This window comes from Eublepharis macularius, chromosome 2 (genome assembly GCF_028583425.1).
Source record: "Eublepharis macularius isolate TG4126 chromosome 2, MPM_Emac_v1.0, whole genome shotgun sequence".
In the NCBI taxonomy this organism is placed as follows: domain Eukaryota; kingdom Metazoa; phylum Chordata; class Lepidosauria; order Squamata; family Eublepharidae; genus Eublepharis; species Eublepharis macularius.
The window spans coordinates 139,489,231-139,513,157 of record NC_072791.1 but is presented as its reverse complement, the minus strand read 5'-3'; the positions used below and the strand labels follow the sequence as shown (position 1 = coordinate 139,513,157).

Genomic DNA, 23,927 nt, shown 5'->3' with positions numbered 1-23,927 from the left:
TTCATCTACTCGATGCAACTCAAATAAGCAAATCTCTTGTTCATTCCCTATTAAAATAATGATGCTTTTAAGGGAGTGAAAATATTCTTAAACATTTTCCAGTTTTATTCTTGGTTCCCTGTATTTTTAAATTTTTAAAAATATTTTGTCTCATGTATTTACTTCAAGCCACACCAGTACTCCTATCCTTCTTATTCGCGCATGCTGTAATCTTTATAATCCGGAACACTTCAGCAAGAGAATGCTGGCATGTAGTTCTGTCCATTCCTTCAACTGGGTTTAACACGCACAGCTCGCTCTCATTAGACTGCAGGGCGTGGTAGTTTAATGGGTAGAGCAGAGACCTCTTGTGGCAGCAGTGATGTATTGTTGCTTGAGAAATTCAAAGTTTGGATTGGTAAGAATTCTTTTATCTTCTCTTTTGTGTCTTTTTAAAGCTGTAGGCTCACCATGGCAACAACAGTAACACATACATGTACTTAGATTTGCAACCCTAATTAAGCAGCTCAGAAGTGCAAGATTTAGATAATTAAGGGCTTGTTTGCCCAAACTCCACTCCAAGGAAACAGTTAAGGAAACACCTTCAGTACACATCTTTGGCACAGAGAGGAAAAAGTTTATATATTTAAAGTGATTTCAGTCTTTTCCCTTGGCTTACTATATACTCATAATTAAAATGTGCAGCAGTAATACTATACTGTAGCATTAAAATGTAGCTTTAAATGATTTTTTTAAAATTAAAGCTTGTATTTGTGATGTCTGATTTCATACAATAAAATTGAAAACTCTGGAATACCCCTATCTTCAACCAAAATCTTCAACTTGAATTGCAGGACCAGACATTTCCCCTTGCAGATGTGTAGCTTTAGAAAAGAGATGGTCCCCCCCCCCCCGGATATTTAAAACATCTTTTCTCAACCTTGCACAAATTGCACCTGTCCAGATTCCTTTTCTGCAATTCTGTATATAATTTAGTTTTTGAATAAATGTGTGCATGATGCAGCACAATATATAGAAATGCTGTTCTTCTTTGTATCTGGGCACCTCAGAAACATATACAAAGACAGTCTTGAGTGCATGCAGAGTTAATTCCTCCACATCTGCTGTTACAAGATTTCAGCAGGGCTTGAGAAAACTCTACCCAAGGCCTGGAGACTTACCACCAATCAGCTGAAGAATCTGAAGTCCTTGTTAAACTCTTTGGAAGTTGGTGTGGATTAATTCAAAAGCTATTCTATATGTTCATAGAAAGATCATGACAGTTCTGAGTATACACTGAGATGGGAAACTTAAGTTCCCTTGCCTTTCACTGAAAACCCTCCCTAGGGACTACATATGGTTGAAGCACCAGGGTTACCAGGAATAAACCCTGCCAAGCCATCCCTTTGTTCACCCCACACAGTGGCTTGTATGGATCTGGAAAAACAAACAGGAGCCTTTTGACAAATTAAAGGTTTACAGGTTTATCATGGCACAAGACCAGCTGCAGCCCCAAAAGCTGCTGCTACCGTAATAAATTTGTTAGTGTTCAAATGGACATAAAACTCATTTGCTTTTGCTGATTCCAGATGGTTAACCTTGTCAGTCTGTAGCAGCCAACAAATGAGGAGTCAATGGCACTCTAGAGACTAAGAACTTGTTTCACTTTATTCCAGAAATAAATGCTCGTTCTTACCTACATGACTTGGGGCCATTAAACCTGAAGCATCACCTCCTCCCATATTATGCAGTTCAACAATTAAGATCTGCCAAGGAAGCCCTGCTCTGTGTCTTCGCCTTGAGAGGGGTGGCAGCCAGAGAGAGGGCATTTTCACTAGTGGCATCTCACTTGTGGAACGCCTGTCTCCTTGAGGCTTGCCTGGCAGCTATGTTGTGTTAGTTCAGGTACAAATCTAAAACGTTTCTGTTCACAGCAGCTTTTAATTTAGGTTGTTTTTTTTTGAAAAAAATACCACTTGAATCTGGAAACTGTTATTTTAAGGTGTTGGTTGTCTGTTGTTATGGTTTATGATTTTATGCTGATCTGGGTTTTTAATGCTGGATTTTAAATGATTTATTATTTTGTAAGGTACCTCAGTAAGTTCATGGACAGGTAACGTAATTTTTTTCTAAATAATTAGGTACAAATATACACGAAAACTTACACTGGGAAATATTGTGTTAGCTTCTAAAGTGCCCCTCTACTGCGAATTTCATTTTTGTTATGACCCACGGATACAACCACCGTTCTAGTCTCCCGGCGCTCATTTCCTCCCCCGCCAAGTGGAACAGTCCGGCGCGCCCGCTTGCCCCTGACGTCATGGCGCCCGGAAGAGTTGCACGTTCTCTTCCGGGACGGCCGAGAAAGGCGTTCTGGGCCTTCTCAGCCTCCTGGCGAGGCGGGTGTCTCGGTCCCTTCCCTGCGGGCCCCTCGCTTACAAAAAGTAGCCGGCGTTCCTTTCCTAGCCTCGCGGGTCGTCCTCCTCCGGACGCTGGATTGGACTGACGGGTCTGCGGCGGCTGTGGACGGCTCCCGGAGCTTCCTTGCCAGGGGGCTGCCTGGAGGTGAGATGAGGGGTGGGGGTCGAACTGGGAGCCGCAAGGAAGCGGCGCCTCTGAGAATAAGGGAAGGGGAACCTTCTCCGTCGGTGGGATTGCTATGGGTTTGTCTATATCTTCTGGGTCTCAGAAGGATTTTCATATCTGTGTTCTTTATTGTTGTTTTTGCTTCGCTCTCGGTTTTTTCGATTCTCGTGTACGATGGAGATGTAACGCACAAGCACAGTCCATTTCCGGATTGGTTATTTTCCATGCCGACGGCGTGCCGTTGCGTGGCACTTCCTGGGAGTTCTCATCAGGGGCCGTCTTTGGCATTACGACTCTTTCTTTATTGGTTTGTACTTTTCTACCACTGTAATAACGAAAGTGGACATATGGGCCGAGTTTTTATTGGTGCCTGTTTGGAAGCTAAATGTATATACGCAAAACTGCTCCAGGACTCCGAAGTAGGTGTAAGTAACTCACGAGCAGATGTTGGAATGACACATGTAGGTGCTTAGTTATGAACAAGAAGAGATCTTACTCCAGTCGTAGAGACCTCGCCTGATGGCCAAACCAGCTGTACAACGGGAAAAACAAAGGAAGCCAGCTTATGCCTTTTAGTTTGCTTAGATAGCTGATCTCTAAACATGTCCATTTCTGTCTGCTTCAACCTGACTTAAATTAAAATGCAATTTACATGTGGTTTTTTGTTATTGTTGCGTTTACTTAAATCAGAGGATTGTTCAGGTCCTTGTAGCAGCAAAACAAAGAGACCGGCCCAGATCTGGGAAGTAGGAAGACCCAAGACTAAATGCAAGAATTAATGCTCTGTAGGTTTTGCCATGTGTTTGATGTCCCTAAATGAGAATCACCGAAATATTGGGGGAGGGATAGTGCCCAATTAGCATATACAAACTGGGCTGGAAAGAATGGGAGGAGATTGAGTTGTCTTAGCTGGTGCCTCTGTCACCTGTTTCACTTTTGGGAAGGAATGACCTGTTGCCGAAGTGTTCATATCTGTCAGAATTATAGATATTGGTAGGCTTATTCCAACCATTCATTGAAACTTTCCAAAGATGCAGATTCTGTAGCTTCCCTAGGAATCTTGTTTATTTGAAGCTATTCTGTGTGGTGGTCTTGGGCCATATTTATAATATCTGAAATCTTTAATTTCATAATTACGGTTTCTTTAAACCACAACTGGAAAGGAGTCTCTGTGCCTTCCAGTACAGTAAGAAGAGAATGTTGCCTCAAGGGATCCTAAGTATTTCTAGGTTTCAGATTGGGTTTTAATTAGCAAGGCTGTTTAAAAAAACAAATAATGTAGGAGTATAATAGCACATTTATCCAATTCTGTTGGTGCTGCATTTGGTTTACTGAAGTAGTATGCGAATAAAATTCAGATCTGGGAGAGTCAGGTTGAAATCCTCTGCTGGCCATGGAAGTTTCATGGATTACCATCAGCCAGTCTCATCTTAACCTATATCAAAGGGTTGTTATTTTTGGATAAAATAAAACAGAGAAAAGAACGCTTTGTCTCCCCAGTTGGGAGAAATGAATTAAAGTAAATGTTGGTAAAATAACTAATCCAAAATACAGGTGTAAAATCCAGCATCTTGATCAGGGTGGTTTTGATTTAAATCAATAGTCAGTAAGAGTTCATTTAAACCACAAGGCTCATTCTTTCTGGTTGTCATAACCTTAATATTTGTAACCCAGATGACTCTAGTTTTTAGAACAATAACTAATGATTGGTTATTTATCATTTGAAATCATTGCAAGGTGAACTATTTCCAGTTTAATAGGTTAATCATTCATATTTGTTTAAGGCGGGTAGCCATGTTGTTCTGTAGCAAAAGAACAAGATTTGGGTCCAGGATCATGTTAGAGACCAACTAGATTTCGAGGGTGTAAGTTTTTGAGAGTCAAAGCTCCCTTTGTCACACGGCATTTGCACAACTTTTCTGCTGTACTTTATTGGAAGGAGAAAAATAATAATTAACAATAGCCATTAAAATTGTTTTATTTATTTAAAATAATAACATTATATAGCATATGTATTTTTGTATTTGCTAAGCATCCAGATTTATTAACTAGTGTGGTTAAACAAAAATATTCCCAAACTAGGTCTCTTTTATGGCCTGTTGCCATTCATTATGTTTTCTCTTCTTCTTTTTTTTTTATAATAAATGTATTCCACATTAACTTAAAACATAACCATACAAAACCCAAAATATAACAATTCCTAAGGAGTTCCATACATTTAGAAATTCAATAGTTCTTGACAATGAATGTTAGAAGAAACAATTTCTTTTTCCTGCAAAAATTGCACAAGGAAGAAAATAATATGGTAAGTCTCGGGCTATGCTCACAAAGATCTCAAGACTTCTGGATTATTTTGCTAAAAAGGTTTCACTTTCATTTGTACTGCTTGCCCCTCCCTCCTCACACTCGGCCCTTAACATCTCCTTATCCAGATCTGTTCCACCCCAAACAATCTTCTGTTCTTGAACTTCTTGAAATTTAGCATTTAAGAGGTAACAAGTTGATTCTATGTACATAGGTTTGCAGAGGCACAATAGGAGTGAGGTCTCTTTCTCAACTATATGTTTATTTTAAAACATTGTTGCTGTTAAGAAGAGGCATGTTAACTTTGCAGACACAAATTCAATTTTGAGAACTGCAAAATCAAGCATCTGTGATGGTATATTTTAGAGAGAGATTACAGAATAATCTCACAGAAACCTCAGACAGCATGATATTGGGACCCTAACAAATGAATTAATGGAAATAATTTACAATTTTTAAAAAAACATTGTATGAATATACAATCTCATGTTACGTAATTAAAAATTAATCCTAATTTCATGATGAAAAATCTTTGGGCTATAATGTATTTTAAATACAAAACTATATTTAGATTTTTCCTCAAAACATTTTATCAATCAAAATCCAATTTAAATAAAATCCATTTTTTGATGTTTAAAAAAATCATTGATTTTCATCCACTCTCATCTTGACAGATCATGTGTATTTTTAAAATCGGCATACCTTTCTCCAGCTCATTAGTTTTGTAGTTTTGTCTACTAGATGTCCTCCTTGTTCATAAAGAGCTAACATCTGCCTTGCAGCATTCTCTCTCCCTGTTTGTTTTGTTATTAGCTTTACTTTGTTTATTAAACCATTTTCCTCCTGCCCTTCTTGCTTTAAATGGTAGCAAAAAACACTGTCTGGGAATAGACTGGGGAACTTCTACATGTAAAGCATGTGTTCTTCCACTGACCTGTGGCTCATTCCTAACATGTATCCCTGGGGGATTATTTTGAGAAGGTGTTGAGGGTTAGTAGGCCAATGTCTTAAACTGTTGTAACCTAAATTTCTTTTGCCCAGTAGGTTGTGGCAGCTATTGCTCTTTGGCCAGTAGATATACAATGGGGTATAAGACAGGCAGTACCTCTCAGAGGCTCAGATTTCCTCCTGATACCTCTTTTGTTAACTAGACTACATATTCCTGATCATTCTTTGAAGTGGGATACAGAGTATCTTCCATTCAAATAAGTAACTAAAAGCTGTGTGTTCATACCACAATAATGAAGCAGTGCTTATTTGAGAAACCTCCAAATACAGTGTCACTGTCCTCAGAAAGTTTTAATTTTCTTTGAAGCACAAGTACATTTCTTGGTACGCCAAGACAAAGGGTTAAGTACCTTTTCCAGGAGGGTCTCTGATACGCAAGTTCTCTCCTTTCCTTTGGCACAGGTCAGAATGGTGTATGTAGATTTCCTCCTTTTATCATCAGATCAGTTCTGTGAAAGAAGTTTGTCTGAAAGATACAAACTGGTTGAAGCGCACTCACTGGGTTTACTGACTAAGTAGAAATTTCAGCCCCGCTCTCCTTGGTTTAAGTCTAAGGTTCTATTTACTACACAATACTGACTGTCCCTTTAAGCATGATAAAGGATTTGGTTTTGTTTAAAACAAGACACTTATGTTAGAAATATGGAGCTGATGTAATTAGTGAGTTAAATAGGCAGTAGGTAAAAGGTAAAGGTAGTCCCCTGTGCAAGGACCGAGTCATTACTGACCCATGGGGGGATGTCGCATCACGATGTTTTCTTGGCAGACTTTTTGTTATGGGGTGGTTTGCCATTGCCTTCCCCAGTCACCTACACTTTATCCCCAGGAAACTGGGTACTCATTTTACCAACCTTGGAAGGATGGAAGGCTGAGTCAACCTTGAGCTGGCTACCTGAACCTGGCTTCCGCCAGGATCGAACTCAGGTCGTGAGCAGAGCTTGGGCTGCAGTACTGCAGCTTACCTCTCTGCACCACAGAAATAAAAGATCTTCAAGTCTTGTTCACTTGACCATGTTTTGTATCATCAGATTACTTTTCAGTATGATTAAAATGTACACCACATATACATATCCTATGTCTCAGAAATGAGGAAATATTTCTATGAAAGTAGCAATTTAACATTTGAAGTTAAACATTATTTTGAATAACAAAGCGAAGTCTTTAATAAGTTATAAATGAATAAATAAAATACCGTCCGACCTTATCCAAAGACTTTCTTGTAGAAAGCTGAGAACTTAAGACCCCACTGCTTCATGATGGGAATTATAAGAAGACTGAACTACATTTGCTTGACTGAATGACCTCTGTCTCTCTTTTGTCACACACAAATGAAAGCTTGCTGTCCACCTCATTTCAGTGCAGTTTGGAATGTGTGTCCTATTCAAGGCAATGTACTGCAGTCAGACCACTTCCTCCTATGGTTATACATGTAAATTCATTCTGGCAGTTCCCAAACGAGCAAGTGCTGCACATGCTATTTACAATCCTGGATCTCCTTAGCTAGCTGAGGATAGTATTTTCCAGCCAAATGTGTGTTTTCTTGTTCTTGGTACAAGTTTTTTTCTAAAACCATTGGACTTGAGGGTCTCAATCCAAACATAGTACTTTATTTCCTTTTGGTATCTTGATAGTTTAATCTTATGGGCAATATTAAAAATGTCAAACCCCTGATCTCTTCCCCTCTTCCAAACAGAATACTAGCTCAGCCCATGGAATTAGTAAAAGGTATTTTAATGAGACTTTACATTAATAATACACTGCTGCAAGAAAAAAGTGAAATACTGCCTGATGTATCAGGGCTCTTAGATTATATTTTGCAACTCCTCTTAGCACTAAAGCACAAATCTGAACTGTGCAGTTATATGGGCTTGGTTACCTGTTTACTCCATACAACTAATTAGAACTTCATTCCTACATCCACAGAATATTCTCTGACCCTGGTTTCTGAATGGGTGTGGGGTGGGAGGCAGAAACAGACCTGTAAAATTCTTGACGAGATGTGCATCCTTTTAAACATAGGTGTTTTAAAACAAAGAATACTGTGGTCTTTGTTCTATAATTGGGTCATATGTTTGAATGTGTTGCAGCAGCATCAGTGTGATTGGCATTAATTATGAATTTTGATCATGTCACTGATCAGTTGCCAGATTTTGCTAGACTGTTCTAGCACGTAATTAAATTTTTAACTGAACAAGTGTGCTTCAGGCCAAATGTTTTTTTCTGAAAGAACTTATTAGACTTGAGCTTTTTAAAACACTTCGTAGGACAAAAAACTTTTCAGGACTGTTCAGCATTCTTTTCTTCTTTAGAGACTTAAGTGCTTTCACTTATATATGTTTTCATGTAATTTTAATGTTTTAAAGTTGAAATTGTAAAAACTTGCATGTTTAGGAATTTGTTGAATAGTTTGGAAGGTAGCTAATGCTCAACCGGTATGCTTGCAGTCCATTTGCATAACATTATAGACCTTTGACTTTTTTTGCATTTTGGAAGACAAATATTTTCATACTAAACACATCTAAAGACATTAGCATCATAATCTTAAAAAGACGTGGAGTTAGGTTGTGTATTATATTGAGGATATTCTCTTCATTGCCATTTGGTTCTATTAAAATAAACATCAAGAAAGTAACCTAACTTGCAACAGCCTGTGAATCTTAAATGGGTTTAGGAATATTGGCTTTTAATCTAATGTTTCATTACCAATGGTTAGATCCTAACTACTGCCACTGAAGGGTATAGATCTTTGCTGCACTCCCCCCATCAGTCTCTTTCTGCCCTCAGAACCCACGTGGATTAATAGCTGTGGGTGGATGCTTTCTCCTTGCAGTGGAATAGGCAGGAAGGGTAATTATGCCACCCTCCTCTCCCCACTCCAGCACCCACCCCACCCCTGTAGTCTAGGTTTCAGTGTTTGGAAGGGGCAGGAGAATGCGCCAAAGATCTATTTTATTACCACTGATGATAGTTAGAATACAGCCCTAAGTATTCACTATAATCAAATAGACGTTGAAATATCTGTTTATCCCCAGCAATGCTTGTATAATGACTTGAACCTTGATTGCTAAATTCTAAATCTTCAGATATTAACTGTTTGTATGAAGTCCGTACCATGCAAATACCAGAAGGAAAAAAGATGATCTGGCTATAAACCAGTCTTGAAATTTAACATTTATCAGCGGCTTCCATGTGACCTAATGAATCCCCCATCAGCCTAACAGTTTTCTATTTTCATTGTATTGTTTTTGGTTTTATTACCTCTGCATTCTTGGTTTCTGCTTTCATATTTCTCTTAAAAGGCCTCAATAAAAACTTTCCCTCCAGGTTACAGTTACAGGATCTTATTTTATTCTGCCATTGCCTTCTCTCTTCCTTGCAGATATTTATTTTCAGCTTGCTTCTTGCAGGGAGCCAATTCCAAATGCCCTGTAATGGATGATGACAGTCAGGATGAACTCATAAACAAGAATGCTGCAGTAAGCAAAGTCAAAAGAACAAATGCACTGCTCTTCAGTGATGCAGGTAGGTGTAGCATATTCTTCAAGCTGCCTCTGCTTCCTCTTCTTAAAAAAACTGATATACTGTGATAAGTCTGCCTCATGTTTTGAACCCGGTCTTTTCATAATAGCTTCATAAGCCTCCAATGTTAACTTTATTCCATTTTTAATCCCTCTCATACTTGGACATGTGAGTTTGGCAGTCTTACACTAAACAGTACGGGAAATGTCACAAAAAGCACCTCCTTAGTCTCACGTTACCTCTTAGCAGCATCTTCCATATTTACTGAATAGCAGTCTTTGTATTTGAGTCCTTTAAAAATGACGAATTGATTATTTTATAGTCAGCATTGGTGGTGCTCATTCACATGCAAAAAAGATTACACTTGTTGTTAATACTGTTTCATGTAATAGTTTTTATTGCTCGATGGAAGGAGAGCGCTCTATATTTGCTGTCTTGCTTCTTTCTCTGATTAGGAAAGCCCAACTCTGTGATAAGAATCACTAACTGAGTTTGTCAGTGGCTTGTTTTGATGATACTAGCTTTGGTTTTGCTACTCACAGAGGAGGGGCAATGGAGTTCTTGATTACTGCTCCTTTGGTCTCTATAAAGTTTCACAAATCATTGCTGTGATGTTGCCTTGCCCCCCTTGCGGCACCTAAGCTTTGAGAAGGGCAAAGGGTTTGTTGGCGCTCCTCTGACTGACCAAGCGGAACCCCTTTTTTCCTCCTTAAAAACCCTAGCAAAGCTGCCAGACAACCCATGCTGGGTCCCAAGATGATCTTACTCAAAAGTAACAGACTTCTGTAAAGAAATATAGGAACTTTAATAAAATATTTAAGCAGTTAATTAAAAGCCAGTACAATTTTCAGCATATCCAAAGCAGTAAAATAAAAAAGCTATCTGGTCTATCTAATATATATGGTACCTGGAGCTGAGCTGGAAATCCACCCCAAACATACAGCAGTTAATTGAGTGGCAGCAGGGCATTCAGGCCAGCAGCCCATAGCATATAGTAAAGTGTCACAGAATCACAGAGTTGGAAGGGGCCATACAGACCTTCTAGTCCAACCCCCTGGCCAATGCAGGATGAGCCTAAAGCATCCCTGACCAATATTCATTCAGACTCTACTTGAAAACTACCAGTGAAGGGGAGCTCACCATCTCCCTAGGTAGCTGATTCCATCTTTGAACTACGCTGACTGTAAAAAAGTTTTTCTTAATATCCAGCTGGAACCTTTCTGCATGTAATTTAAGCCTGTTGCTTTGATTCCTGTCCTCTGCTGCCAACTGAAACAGCTCCTTGCCCTCTTCCAAATGACAGCCTTTCAAGTATTTAAAGAGAGCAATCATGTCCCCCCTCAATCTCCTCCAAACTAAACATTCCCAAGGCCCTCAGCCTTTCCTCATAGGGCTCAGTCTCTAGACCCCTGATTATTCTCGTCACTCTCTTCTGCACCCTCTTGATTTTGTCCACATCCTTTTTGAAGTGAGGCCTCCAGAACTGCACACAGTACTCCAGGTGTGGCCTGACCAAGGCAGTATAGAGAGGGACTATGACCTCCTGCGATTTCGATGCAATGGCCCCTTTGATACAGCCTAAGACTTAATTTGCCTTTTTTGCCACCGCATCACACTGACTGCTCATATTTAGTTTACAGTCCACTCTTACTCCAAGATCTCTTTCGCATATGCTACTAATCAGAAGTGTCGCGTACATAGATCCATAAGCCATAGAATATGGCCTCACCAACCAGAATCAGATATAAAGATAGGCATAGGGAACACTAAGATGAGACACTAAGTAAATTATAGATTTCTGGTTGCTCTGCCATCTGACCAGTGCAATCCAATGGAATGCCCAGCTTCTGGGAATCTAGACTTACCGTGTCATTGCTCATTTCTTCCCCCTCCCAACTCTAAAATTAATTAGTGCCATTCTCCTGGCTGAATGGCCTTGATCAAATAACTAGGAACAAGAAACTTCTTGGCCCAGGTGTGCCTTGTTAGCAGGACTGAGCTGTTCATTGTTAGGTTAACCCTTGAGGGAACAGGGCTCTATTGCATCACCCTCACATTTTCAGGCTATTCTGCAGCCAAAGGAAGTAGAAATTTATTTATTTTTAATTTATTTTCAATTTTTATTCCGCCCTCCCTGCACAGGCAGGCTTAGGGCAGATTACATTCAAACTTTCCCCCTCTAGCTCACCTGGGAGCCAGCATAGTGTAGTGGTTAATGAGTTGTACTATGATCTGGGGGAGACAGGTTCACATTCCCCATTTCTACCATGGAAGCTTGCTGGGTACCTTGGGCCAGCAACACTCACCCTAACCTACCTCATAGGACAGTTGTAAGGATAAAATAGAGGAGAGGAGCACTTTGGGGTCCCACTAGGGAGAAAGGCGGGTATAAATGAAATAACCAAATCTTTAAAAAAAATAATTAATGAAGACCGTCATGGAGTACTAAGCTGCTCCTAGTACTAAATTCTGATGCTTGGGTAGTGTGATCACAGAAAACGCTCAGCTTTGTCTGTGTAGTAAATAAAAACCAGATACAGCTGATCTTTTGTAACCTCTAATAGTAACTCTTATAAGGATGAATGGACTACAGCTGCTCACTGATTATCATTGTATTGATAATATAGTTTATCATAACTAGAGATCAGTTCTGCTGATTTACTCTATATACAACCCTGGAAGAGGAAGCACCTTCGGTGCTTATTGTTCCTGTTGGACTTTTAGCTTTTTAGCTGCCATTTACTTTGGGTGGTTTTGAGCACTCAAATTTCTTGCTTTCCTGTTCTTTTGTTCTCGTTCAAAAGATAGCAGTGATGGAAATAGCGGGGACTCAGATAATACAGGCAGCGAGGAAGAAGGTGATACTGATGAAGATGCAGGTGAAGAGGATGAAGAAGGTGAAGATGAAGATTTAGAAGGTGGGTATAGTAGGCATTACAAATGTTCCATTAAATCTGGGAGTTCTTAAAAGAATAAAATAGATTTCAAAAACATTTAAAATTAGAGTAAGCTGTTTATTAAACCATGCAGAAGATCATGAGGGGGAGAGCTGCTGCTAAGTTCAGTTGCATAACTCTTTCTTTGTGCTATATCATACTGGGGTAGGGGGCAGGCTTGCAATTCCACTTATACTGTGAATTTGTACAGTGTGTCTGAAACAAAATTTGGTACCTTGCATGGGTTAATTAGGATTTCATTGTAACATTGAGCTGCAGTTTGCTTGCTCCAGTGTGCACTCTGAAGAAAGCAGTCTTATTCATCTGTTTTATTGAAAGTCTTTGCTTATGTCCTGATGCTGCTGTAGAAATTTATTCAGCATTTTCCTCTTAAGAATTGTATAGCCCACTAACATTCCAACCCAAAATGTGTTAAGTAGAAATAATCTTGGCTATTTTTCATTGTCTCAAGATTCTGACGAAGATGAGGATGAAGATGAGGAGGATGAAATGGAAATTTGTTCTGAGCAATCAACCCATTTGGTGAAGGAGAAGCTGCAGCTTAATGAAGGAGGTGGTTCTTCTTCTGATGAAGATGCTGAAAGCTGCCCAATATGCCTCAATAGATTCAGAGATCAGGCAGTTGGAACACCTGAGAACTGTGCCCATTACTTCTGCTTGGATTGCATTGTAGAGTGGTCTAAAGTAAGAACTTGTGTTTTAATAAATGACTTTGTATATACTATTCTCTGAACATCCTGTTTGTTCAGTCTTATAGCATGTCTGTCGTGGCTAACTTAGTGCATACATTTCTTGTCTGGCTTCCATAGGTGATATTGGATTGGCGTATACAGCAATTTCAGCTCCAGCCTCCCTTCTTTGTTTAATGCATCTTCCTAAGATATTTGTAGTGCAGTCAAGGGCTTGCTGTTTCCCCATTCTTTAAGCAGTCCTTGCCTTTTCCGTAAGCTGCCCTGATAGTGGTTTGACAGCCTTCATTTGGGGCACAGAATTGTGAGCCCAGGTTGTGTAGGCATACATTTACAGGGCAATCCTAAGAAGAGTTACTCCAGTCTAAGCTTATTGAAACCAATGGTCTTAGACTGGAGTAACTCTTCTTAGGATTGCACTGTTAAAGTTCCAAAATTCTTTCACTGCTAGTTTGAAGATTCAGTCATTCAACTGCATAGAATATTTAGTGGTTTTAATGGAAATTTGTAATGCCAAATTATGTTAAACATTGTAAACTAGCACAGTCTGGGGAAGTAAACGAATGTAACCTCCTATGATACATTTAAATTACTATTTGAGCTCATCTGCAAAGCCTTCATTCAATTTTGATAGTATTCATCTGTGTGATCCCAGATTGACACCCTGCAGAAACCCCTTTCTAGGCTCAGGGATACAGATAAGTCAGACAGTCAAGAGTTCATACACACGCACACCCCAGTCCTCAGTGAGTATGTTAAGAGCTCTAATGCACACTAGGTTCTCTCTCTCTTATTTCCTAGACATACCACCAGACAGGGTAGCCAAGTTCTCTTTTCAACAAACCCTCATTCAGAGTGAATTTGGGAATTACACACTGCTTCACCTTTCCACTGCCAATAGTTGTTCAGGTGAATATAGATATATATGTAAACAGCAGCAGAGGCCTTTCAGGTTTGTGTGCACGTATGTGTGCATTTCTTCCCCTCAGACAGTACACATTCAGTCAGTGGGATTAACCCTACAAAGGAGTTATCTTTTATTTAAGACACAAATCAGCATTGAAGTGATTCATGTAAATGCATGTACAACATTTCTCAACTTTTGAACTTTTAACTCTGTTCATGCTTCCAAGACTGTGTTACAAGTTACCTTTCTCTCATCTAGCTTCAGGCTACTGTTCTTTCCCTCCTGGCTCAAGCTGACATCTCTCTATCTCTCTCTCCCCAGTTGCTCTAATAGCAGCCCCCCTCCAACGTTGCATTTGCTCCCCTTAGTCCTTCTTTGATAGCGGTAGAACCGGCCCTGACAGTCACACATGGCTATCATCTCAGTTGATCATAAAGTTGCTTGTACTCACTGTCGTGCTTTGTCAGAATGCTAGTATATTATTTGCTTTAACCCTTGCCTCCTACATTTTCGCTTTGGCCAGATCCCCATGTGGTTGGTCAGATGGCATTGAAATGGCAAACTGTGGCTCTGGCAGATGACAATATTTATTGGCCAGCTAGACAGACAGCCAGAAATTTTGGTTGCTATGGACCCTGCCTCTTGGGAGAAAAATGCAGAGAATTGCCATGCTGGACTTCTTGGAATCAATGAAATCTTGTTTGTTCCCCATGCCTCCAAAGTGTGCCATGAGTTCAGAGATCTATCAGTCTATTATTTTGTCCCAGCTAGGTTAAAAAGTTGCTTGTTTCTGATGAGCACAATTGTGGGCTCTTTGACATTTTCTGTTAGTTTTTCACATGTTACATGGAACAGCCAACATATACAACTAAAAACACTTAATTTACTAGTTTTAATGCTGACGTCCTTTAAAACTATTGGAAGTGTAGATGCTTGACTTGTTTCTTTCCTCTTTGCAGAATGCCAACTCTTGTCCAGTGGATCGAATCCTCTTTAAATCTATCTGCATTCGAGTGCGTTTTGGGGGAGAAGTCTTGAAAAAAGTACGCTTTCTGTTGATTTTTAAGAAAAGTAAAACCCATTGCACAACTTTGTACCTTTTCCTTAACTTCCCTTCATATTAAACGTGTGTGTGTTTCTGGGTTTGACAGTTTAGTGTAACTGTTTGAAACATTTCTTACAGCATTGCTCTTATGCTGCTGCTGACATCTTTCATGTTAAATGTTATACCATTTATTCTTGGCCATGATTAATCAGTTGGTCACTACAGGAGCAGTACTTGTGTTATGACAATGCAACCCCTCCTCCTAAAATATGCAACTTTGTTCAGATTCCTGTTGAGAATACAAAATCTCAGAAAAATGAACTGGAGGATGATCCAACCTTTTGTGAGGTGTGTGGCAGGAGTGACAGAGAAGATCGCCTGTTGCTGTGTGATGGTTGTGATGCGGGGTAAGGAGGAGATTTTGACTCTTTAAATCCTCAGTTAGCACAGCTTCTTCATTTTCTATACTAGATCTATTTCTGTTGTGTATACTCTATAATATGAAAGAACAGGGTTTTCAATATATGTTCCCAATTCACTACACTTTTGTTGTATTGAAACTGTTTTTGGCAGTGTTTGAGTGCCCTCAGGATAGCCTGGTGAGTTCACATCCTATATCCCTTTGGAAAGGCGATGGAACAAAATGTAATGTGTCAGGAATCTTCTTTGCTGCTGCCTTCTCTCCTCTTAACACTGACCTGACTTTTGAGCAGCAGAGGAGGCAGCTGCAAGTGTCCTTGTAAAATCTAAAGCACTCTGACAAGAACTTTTATATACCTGTCATCCCTACTGGATATTGACGGCAGGAGAGGAGAGGACAAAATTGCTTGGTTTCTTAGGAAACTATTGCAGATAAGAAACTCAGCACAGCCTGGTGCTGAGGTAAAGATCAGGTCACTGAATGTGCATTGCAGTTTGCATTATTGTGTAATGTCAGGAAGACTTGCTTATATTTGAAACTACCAATAAGAATACGCTTTTAAAAATACTTATATCCTGCACTCTTCAGCCAGTGCAGGATCTTGAGGTGGTTTGCAAAACACATAATATTATACTGAAGTAAAATATAATATTCCAAGTCAACCAATAGAGACAGAAAATGCAAACTCAAAATGCTTAGGTAGATAAGACTTCACTTGGGGCTGAAAGTTTTACAGGTAGGCAACCCCCCCCCCCCCGGACATTTTACTACATTGCAAAGTCAACTGCTTGGGGCAGGAATTGGGTTGTTGGCTGAGTGCTGCTTGCTAATCTATGTAGGAAACTCTTTGTGGCTTAGGATCCCAATCATTGCATTTTATGCAAAATACCAAGTGGAAATCTTCAGCCGTTCTTGCTATTAGAGCCTTTGCCTGTTTTCCAAAATTTGAATAACATGTTGCCACACAGAATTTTTAGTCTATTCAAGAGCTTTGTAATTTAACGGTTAAAGTAATGATCAGATGAGAATTTCATTTTGAATTGGAGTGATTTCTGAAAACAAATTAGAATTTGGCTTCTGAAAACAGATTAGAATAGATATTTGTGCTCTGAGGGAGACTTGAACCATGCTAATCCAATGTAATGGCCTGGGACTTTTTTGTAAATGAAAGTACTGATTATATGCAAACTGAAAGGTGACTTTGCATATTAGAGAATAGCCTTCTACCTAAACTTGTAAGATGTGTTGTGTGGTGGTATTTTTTTTTAGATACCATATGGAATGCCTTAATCCACCTCTGAGTGAGGTACCTGTGGATGAGTGGTTCTGTCCGCCTTGTGCACCAGCTAATATGGCACCTGCTGATACTGGTAACTATCTTATGTGTAGCCTATTTTTTTGAATTGCCTGTCAGCTTCTGGTCTGGGGACGTCGACGCCTGGTGGTGGTGGGCCCTCCAAGTTGTCCCCCTTGTTCAGGGTGTGCCTCAGAATAGGGGGCAGGAGGGGGATTTACAGCACCCATGTCCCTCTCGCCCTCCACCAGGTAGACTCTCCCCGCTCTCTCTCTGGCTTGTCTTGCTTCTCTCTCTTATGCACTCTGTCCCCCAACACTCCTCACTGGCTTCTCTTTCTTGCATGCTTTTATAAGGCCTTTCCATGTCTTGGCTACTGCTCCCTCCAAGCGCTGGCCTGTCCCTGATCTTCCCTTTCCCCCTCTCTGAAGTATTGTCAGCAGTGCTGGCCTATCCCCATGCATCTCCCATTCCTTTCTAAACCTGGGCCCTGCCCGCTGCCTTCCTCTTCCTCTTGCAGGGTGTTGCTGTCTGGGCCAGGCTGGGCTTGGCCCTGTCTCTGCTTCCCCTGCTCAGCTTAGCCCAGGGAGGTTCCCACAGGGCCGGTAGCTCCTGAGAGTCCAGGAGCTGCCTGCCCATCTCCTGGGTGCTTGCGTGCCTTGCTGGCGTCCCTCGCCACTTGCCAGGCTGTCGCAGGGCTGGTGGGCATTTCAGGGGCCTCCTGGGTGGCTCCTGTTGTGCTGGCAGCTCTGAGTCAGGCTGGCATGTCAGGGGCTTCCCTGGTTCCAGCTGCCATTCCTGCAGCATTAGAAGCCACCGTGAGCTGGGCTGGTGTGTTGGGGGCTTCCATGGCTCCAGCTATCACTCCTGTGGCCTCCACTGCTGCTGCGACCAAGGCTGGCGCGTTGGGGGCTTCCCCAATTCCGGCCACCGCTCCTGCAGCCTCCACTGCCACTGCAACCAAGGCTGACGTGTCGGGGACTTCTGTGGCTCTGGCCCCTCCTCCTTTGGCTCCCGCCACTGCGAGCTGGGCCAGCACATTGGAGTCTCCTCTGGCTTGCGCTGCTGCCCCTGTGGCTTCTGGGGTTGCGGCAAGCCGGACTAGCATGTCAGCTACTCCCTGTGGCTGAGTGGGCAATTCCGGGGGTGGCAGGGCACTCGACCCCAGACATTGTCAAAAAGTGGTGTTCAGAGAATAGGACTTCCCCATAGTTAGAGGTTTTTTTTTCAGAGCTCTTGCAAATTTTGCTCTGGAGGTTTAGTAGTATACTTGGCATTAGATATCTAGAAAGGTGTTCAGGTGCTGACACAAAGGTTTTCTCTTAAGAAACAGATCGTGTAAGTGAAGAGGAAGTTGCTGCCCTCATAGCTGATGTTATCCCCACCACTAGTAGACTGCGTCCCAGTGTCCGAACTCGAGCAATAGCTAGAACTCGCCAGAGTGAACGTGTGCGAGCAACGGTGAACAGAAATCGGATAACGACTGCCCAGCAAATTCAGGTGAAGCTTCATACAGTACTACAGAAAGAAATCCAAAACTGCCCATCTTCCACTGCAGAAGGCTCCCAACCCCCCCCCCCCTTCCACAAAGCCAATGCCAAAGTCATAGAACCCTTATAGAGACAATTCCATGAGGCACAGGAGTGTCCAGTGAGCAGGGGAGATTCATGGTGTTCTCCAGACCATGTCTTGCAAATAGTCTTTGGTTTATGTTGGAAACATCAGTGAAAATGTATATACAGCAGAGCTTGTCTACTATTTTGTGTGAATCTTTTAATGAATTAATACTGAGGTTCAAGAGACAGGTATTCCTGATAAGAATACTCTGCTTGCAGTGAAGGGGGGAAAGATGGAGTGGGTCTGTTTTGGCCTCATTTTGTTATGGGTAGCCTAAACAAATAACTGAATATTCATCTTGCTTTCAGCATGTGCCAAGGTACCTTATGTCTTCCTTTCTTGATGAAGCAATTGAGGCAGTTGCAGCAGGGCTGAGCACAGCAGTGTACCAGAGACCGTTGAATCCTCGGCCCACCACCAAGAAGAAACGAAAAGGCGGTAAGGTGCTCAGAATGATGGCATTTTGGCAACAAATAATCATGTGAAGACAAAGAGCAGTTGCCACCTGTGCATGAGGTCTAATTAACATACACATGAGATCTGTAGAGCAAGATTCGGATTCAAAGGACCTTAAAAACCACCTAGATTTTCAGGGTATGAACTTTCAAGAGTCAGAGCTCTTTTCATCAGATGTGATGAAAGGACCTCTACCTCTCAAAAGCTCATACCTTGGAAATCTAGGTGGTTTTTAAGGTGCCACTGGTCCTGAATCTTGCTCTTCTACTATAGACCAACACAGCCACTCATCTGAAACTCTAAGAGCTATAGTCTCATCAATTAAAGGGTGGATTCAGATGACAGTTACACCCTATTAATGCTTCCATTCTTTTTGAGAATGACTAGCTGTTTGTGTATTTGGACATGTCACAGGCACAAAGAGTCTGGAACAGTGCACTTATTTCTCTTTATGTACTATATTTGCGCTTTGTGAGAGAGGAGGCCAGACATCCATATTTGCTGGTTTTTAAATCCCAAGAACTCATTTTTGTGACATTTTCAGGGAGAAGAAAGAGAGTGGCAGGTAAAAAGACTCATACAAAATCATCTGCTGGTAAAAAGAGCGCTGGAACATGGATAAAGAGACGCCGGCATCGAGCAAGGAAGAGAAAGAGGGAAAAAATAAAAGTATATTCCCAAATTGTTTTTTGCTTATAGTACAAATGCAATACAAATAATAAAATTTTGTGACTGTATTTCATGAAGTATGGAGCTGTTATCCTTTTCCTACGAGTAATTAATAAATTGTTTTCTGGCTTCTGAGGGATTGATGGAAATACTGTTCGTGGCTTGTGGCTAACTTGCTGTTTTTCTGCTCAGCTAAAAACTGACGTGACTGTTCGTTCCCGAATTGCCAAAACTCTTCATCTTGGCAAGCCTGTACATGGCATGTCCATTCCTTCTGTGTACAAACCAGTGGAACCCTCGCTTGGCCTTATGAGAGCAGATATTGGAGCAGCATCCCTCTCTGTTTTTGGAGACCCTTTTGAGCTGGACCCATATAACAGGTAAGAATATGACAAGTGGCAAGAAAATGATAAATCTACTCTTTGAAATAGGTGGGGGGCATCAATAATGAAACATGTTAAGAACTATTGACGTTGTTTTCTAGTGCCCAGGGGTTATATGTTTCTAATTTGCCTACTCTGAGCCCCAGAGTTAGGGTGGGCTAAACATATCTAGATGTTTGAGTAAAACATTTCCAGTAGTAAAGCCTTGCTTTTAAAGAGAGGCTAGAGTATTCCAGTTCTAGACACTGAAATCTGAATATAGTTCCTGCCTTGGTGGTGGTGTAGTTTACAGACCTAAAGATACTGTGGCATCGTAGTTTTTTATTGGGCACTTCACACTGATGCTTGCTGTCTCAAAGATGCTTCTGTGTAATTGCAAACCCCCTCTAACCCAGCACAGAGAGAGCCCGTGTACGGGCTGCTGTTGATTTCGCCCATGTACAGGCTGGCACCTGCAAGAGACCCTGTTCAGATGAGCGAAGCTGCCGTGGAGGGACATAGGGAGAGAGGCGGTCCCGTAGGTATGCTGGAGCAAGGCTGTGAAGGGCTTTGTATGTAATAGCCATTACCTTGAACTGAGCATGGTAACAGATAGGTAGCCAATGGAGTGACTGTAGGAGGGGAGTGATGTTCAAGCTCCTGCTCGCTCCTGATAATAGTCGAGCCGCAGCATTTTGCACCAGTTGGAGCCTCCTAGTTAACTTAGATGGGAGACCATCTCCCATGTCCTTTCCACTAATTGTACTAATCTCACACTATGTAATCTACCCTGAGTCTCAGTGAGAAAGGCGGAATATAAATAACATGAATAAATAAATTAAGTAAATAAATAAGCAAGCAGCATAAGTTTGGAATCCCCTTTGCTCAAAATTTCAAAAACCAAATTGGATCAATCATTTTATATACTGCATTTGCTATACACACCCTTCAAATTTCAAGGTGTTATAGTACTTTAAAAGACTTGATTCTTAGTTTTTTCCAGTCTGAATTTTTGTTGAAGTATTTATACCCCATTTTTCTTTTTAGCTCAAGGTACTTTACAGTAATAATTAAAATATTACAAATTAAAACAAAATAGAACAAACCCCCTAAATCCACCGCCCCCCACACCTGCTCTTTATATGCCATCAAGAGCCCTGGCAAAAAGGCACGTCTTGAAGTGCCTCTTAAAGATTTCCAATATGGGGACACCCCATAACACTTCAGGAAGCCCTTTACCCAGAGTGCGAGCCATGATGGAAAAGGCCTGGGCTTTGGTTGACGTCAAGTGGGACATTCTGTGTGTGTTGTGGGGGAGCCAGCAGGTGAGAGCCTGAAGACTATAGTTGGTACTTGAGAACATTTGGGAAGAGACATTCCATTCCAGTTATGCACAAAGCTCAGAGATTGAAGCTGGTGATGATATGCCGAACTTTTTTCCCTATTAGTAATGAAGAGCTTCCAGTAAACTCAGCCTCACCTGTGAGCATCAAAAGGAGAGTCCTTTCTCAGTCAGCACTTCGATCTCATCGCCCTGTTGCTAGGCCAGTCGCTGTGGGGCTTCCTGGGTAAGACCAACCAGATGATACTTTTTTTGTGTAAAACAGCAGGATGTAGTTTGGTCTAAGGTCTGTTTCTTCATGCTGCATAATGAAACCCCAACCTTTTCAGGGGCTTATGTGAAGTGCCATAGGCTAAAGAGCTGGATATAGTTACAGAGGTGGTTATGATCCTGAATTGGTAGTGAATGGCCTTGGACAACTTACTGTCTTTCCCCTCAGTCACAGAGTGTGAAATTGGCGGCAGTGGTGATTTAATTCAGTAAAATGGTGCTTCTCATTCTGTCCTTTAGTGGTAAACAGTTCAGCCTTAGTGAGCTGAATATTCACTCACACAGATGTAGATGCTTAGGCCTTATTGTTTGATTTACGTATAAAAATTAAGGTTGCTTTGCAGTACGTAAAATTGAAATTTGTTTCAAATGAAGCTCAAGATATGCTGATTACTAAAAAAAAGTCTTCATAGGGCATTGTAGGAGACAGAGACCCCCATCTCTCGTCCTTGGGTGCTGGCTAGGGGTGTGCGCTTTGAGTTTCTGATTCAGGTAGAATACCTGATTTGGACCTGATCTGTAAAGATTTGGGAATCCCGAATCAAAGCTTCCCTGAAGCATTGGGGTTGCTTCTGGGCCCAAGTTTAAAGGGCCCTTTCCTTGCCTTTTGCAAGCGGCAGGTCCCTTTAAACTTCAACTGGCAGGCGAGGGGATTCCCCACCTGACAGCTGAAGTTTAAAGGGCCCCTTTCCCAACCCCTAATCTCACTCCACCCCCACTTACCTTTAAACATCCCAGCCCCAGTCCCCCCCCCCACTTACCTTGGCCCTGCTGCTTGCTGTAGGCGGCCCCTGTGGCAGCCGCTCCAGCCCGCCCTGCAGGCCCGGAGGAGGTGGCAGCGGAGGAGGAGGCGGCGGCTATGGCCTTCCCCACCCGGCCAGGTAAGTGGGTTGGAGGGAACGGGGGGGGGTGAGGAGATGGGAGTGGGTGAGGGTTCTGGTAGAAAGCCCAGCCCCCTGAATCACTTTAGAATGCTCCGAATCTTTACGGAGCATTCCGAAGCAATTCAAATACCCGAATCAGGTTTTGGGTATTTCTGAATGTTTTTCCTGCTTCAGGTAAACCCGAAATTTGAGGGAGAAGAATAAGATGATGTATACAGACTGCTACTTCAAGCTCTAAGAGAATAGAGCATCAATTGTCAAACTCTTCTCCCCCTGCGCCTCAGCTGGTGTCTCTACCCTGCTGGTGGAGGAAATGCTACTGCGCTTGTTACTGGCCTTTATTCTAGTATGAGAAACTTCTACATAATCCGCTGCAGACATCCCTGCTGCTTCAGTCTGGTTGGGAAAAGGGGAACGCCTGTGTCCTCTGCCTGTTTCTGGGTAAAAATAACTTGCCATGTGGTTATTCTTATTCTTCCCCTTCTTATTTTGATCTGCTTTGAACATTTTAATCATGTTTTAAAATATTATATAAAATGAAAACAATGGGTTTGCCCACTCAGTATAATATTTAAATCTGCTGCTGGCACCAGCACACACAACATTCATACCACCACTCATGCCTGCGAGTATGCAGTGCCAATGGGCAAATGTTGGAACTCCCCACAACTCAAATGGTATGTGATACTGAGTGCATGGAACCTCACTATTGTAACCTTTTCCTTTTTTTTTTTAAACACCCAAAGCCACATGTTTAAATTAAGTCTCAGTCAATAAGTGGCTTGTTCTGAGGCAGTGTCTCTTTAACAGCAGCGTGAGAGAGAGAGAATGCTGGCACTGGAAGATTCTGTTGCAGTTGGAGCTGAAAACAGGGAGTCCTGAACAGACTGAAAGGGTGGGTGAGGAGCAATTTAGGACTTTGCCAAGCAGGAGGGGTTACTGGTCTCAGAAGAAAGGGGAGGAGATATTGAAGCAATATATAATTTTCAGTTTGTCATGTGAGTTTGCTGGAGTTGGGTGGGGGTTGGGATGGCCTTGTTTAATCACCTTCAACTTGATAATTAAAGGTAGTGGATTCAGGAATTGTATGATCTCAGATGTAAACAGCAGTTTCATTTTGGATTTGGAAATTAGGTATGTTTAGAGGGGAATACAGATTCCCTGCCCAGACCAGGGTCATTTGGCTGGATTCCTGCTCATCTCCCCAGGGATAACCAAAATGAAGCTTCTATCATGTGGTTCCATGCTTATGAAATGCTTTAAGGTTTAGGGAGCTTTCTGCTTCCTTTTTATTAGGAGCCAAAGTGTAAGCTGAATATACTGAGATGTTTCCTCTAGAGCCAAAGAGGCCAAAACCCATTGACAGTTAGGGGAGAATCTACCAAAGAGCAGGAATGCAGCCAAATATTAACCTCCAGAGAAGGTGAGTTGCTACAGGTAAGGCAAAAACATAATAGGAATGCCAAGAACATGCAAGGATGCAAGTTCTTTCAAAGTGTTTAGTGCAAGTTCAACTAGAAGCTAGAGTAGAGCAATGTAACATTTCACATATTTGTTAAAGCTGGGATCACTTAACTTGAGGTGTGCTATAGCCATATTGCTTAGTCGTGTTTTAAAT

General features: G+C 41.5%; 1 protein-coding gene across 3 annotated transcripts in view; it reads left to right on the top strand.

The window, feature by feature from the left end:
• Window positions 1-2,346: 2,346 nt before the first annotated feature.
• PHRF1 (PHD and ring finger domains 1) overlaps window positions 2,347-23,927 on the top strand; it is a 33,296-nt gene continuing 11,715 nt past the window's right edge. The window contains exons 1-12 of one of the 3 annotated variants that reach the window (XM_054970555.1): window positions 2,347-2,544; window positions 9,285-9,399; window positions 12,201-12,314; window positions 12,805-13,037; window positions 14,909-14,992; window positions 15,280-15,401; window positions 16,685-16,785; window positions 18,043-18,209; window positions 18,635-18,764; window positions 19,327-19,451; window positions 19,644-19,831; window positions 21,262-21,381. In XM_054970555.1, coding sequence (XP_054826530.1) covers window positions 9,309-9,399; window positions 12,201-12,314; window positions 12,805-13,037; window positions 14,909-14,992; window positions 15,280-15,401; window positions 16,685-16,785; window positions 18,043-18,209; window positions 18,635-18,764; window positions 19,327-19,451; window positions 19,644-19,831; window positions 21,262-21,381 — 1,475 coding nt within the window. In that variant the 5' untranslated portion in view covers window positions 2,347-2,544; window positions 9,285-9,308. Of the gene's footprint in view, window positions 2,545-9,256; window positions 9,400-12,200; window positions 12,315-12,804; window positions 13,038-14,908; window positions 14,993-15,279; window positions 15,402-16,684; window positions 16,786-18,036; window positions 18,210-18,634; window positions 18,765-19,326; window positions 19,452-19,643; window positions 19,832-21,261; window positions 21,382-23,927 lie in introns of all 3 variants that reach the window. The other 2 variants (XM_054970553.1, XM_054970554.1) reach the window with 2 other exon arrangements.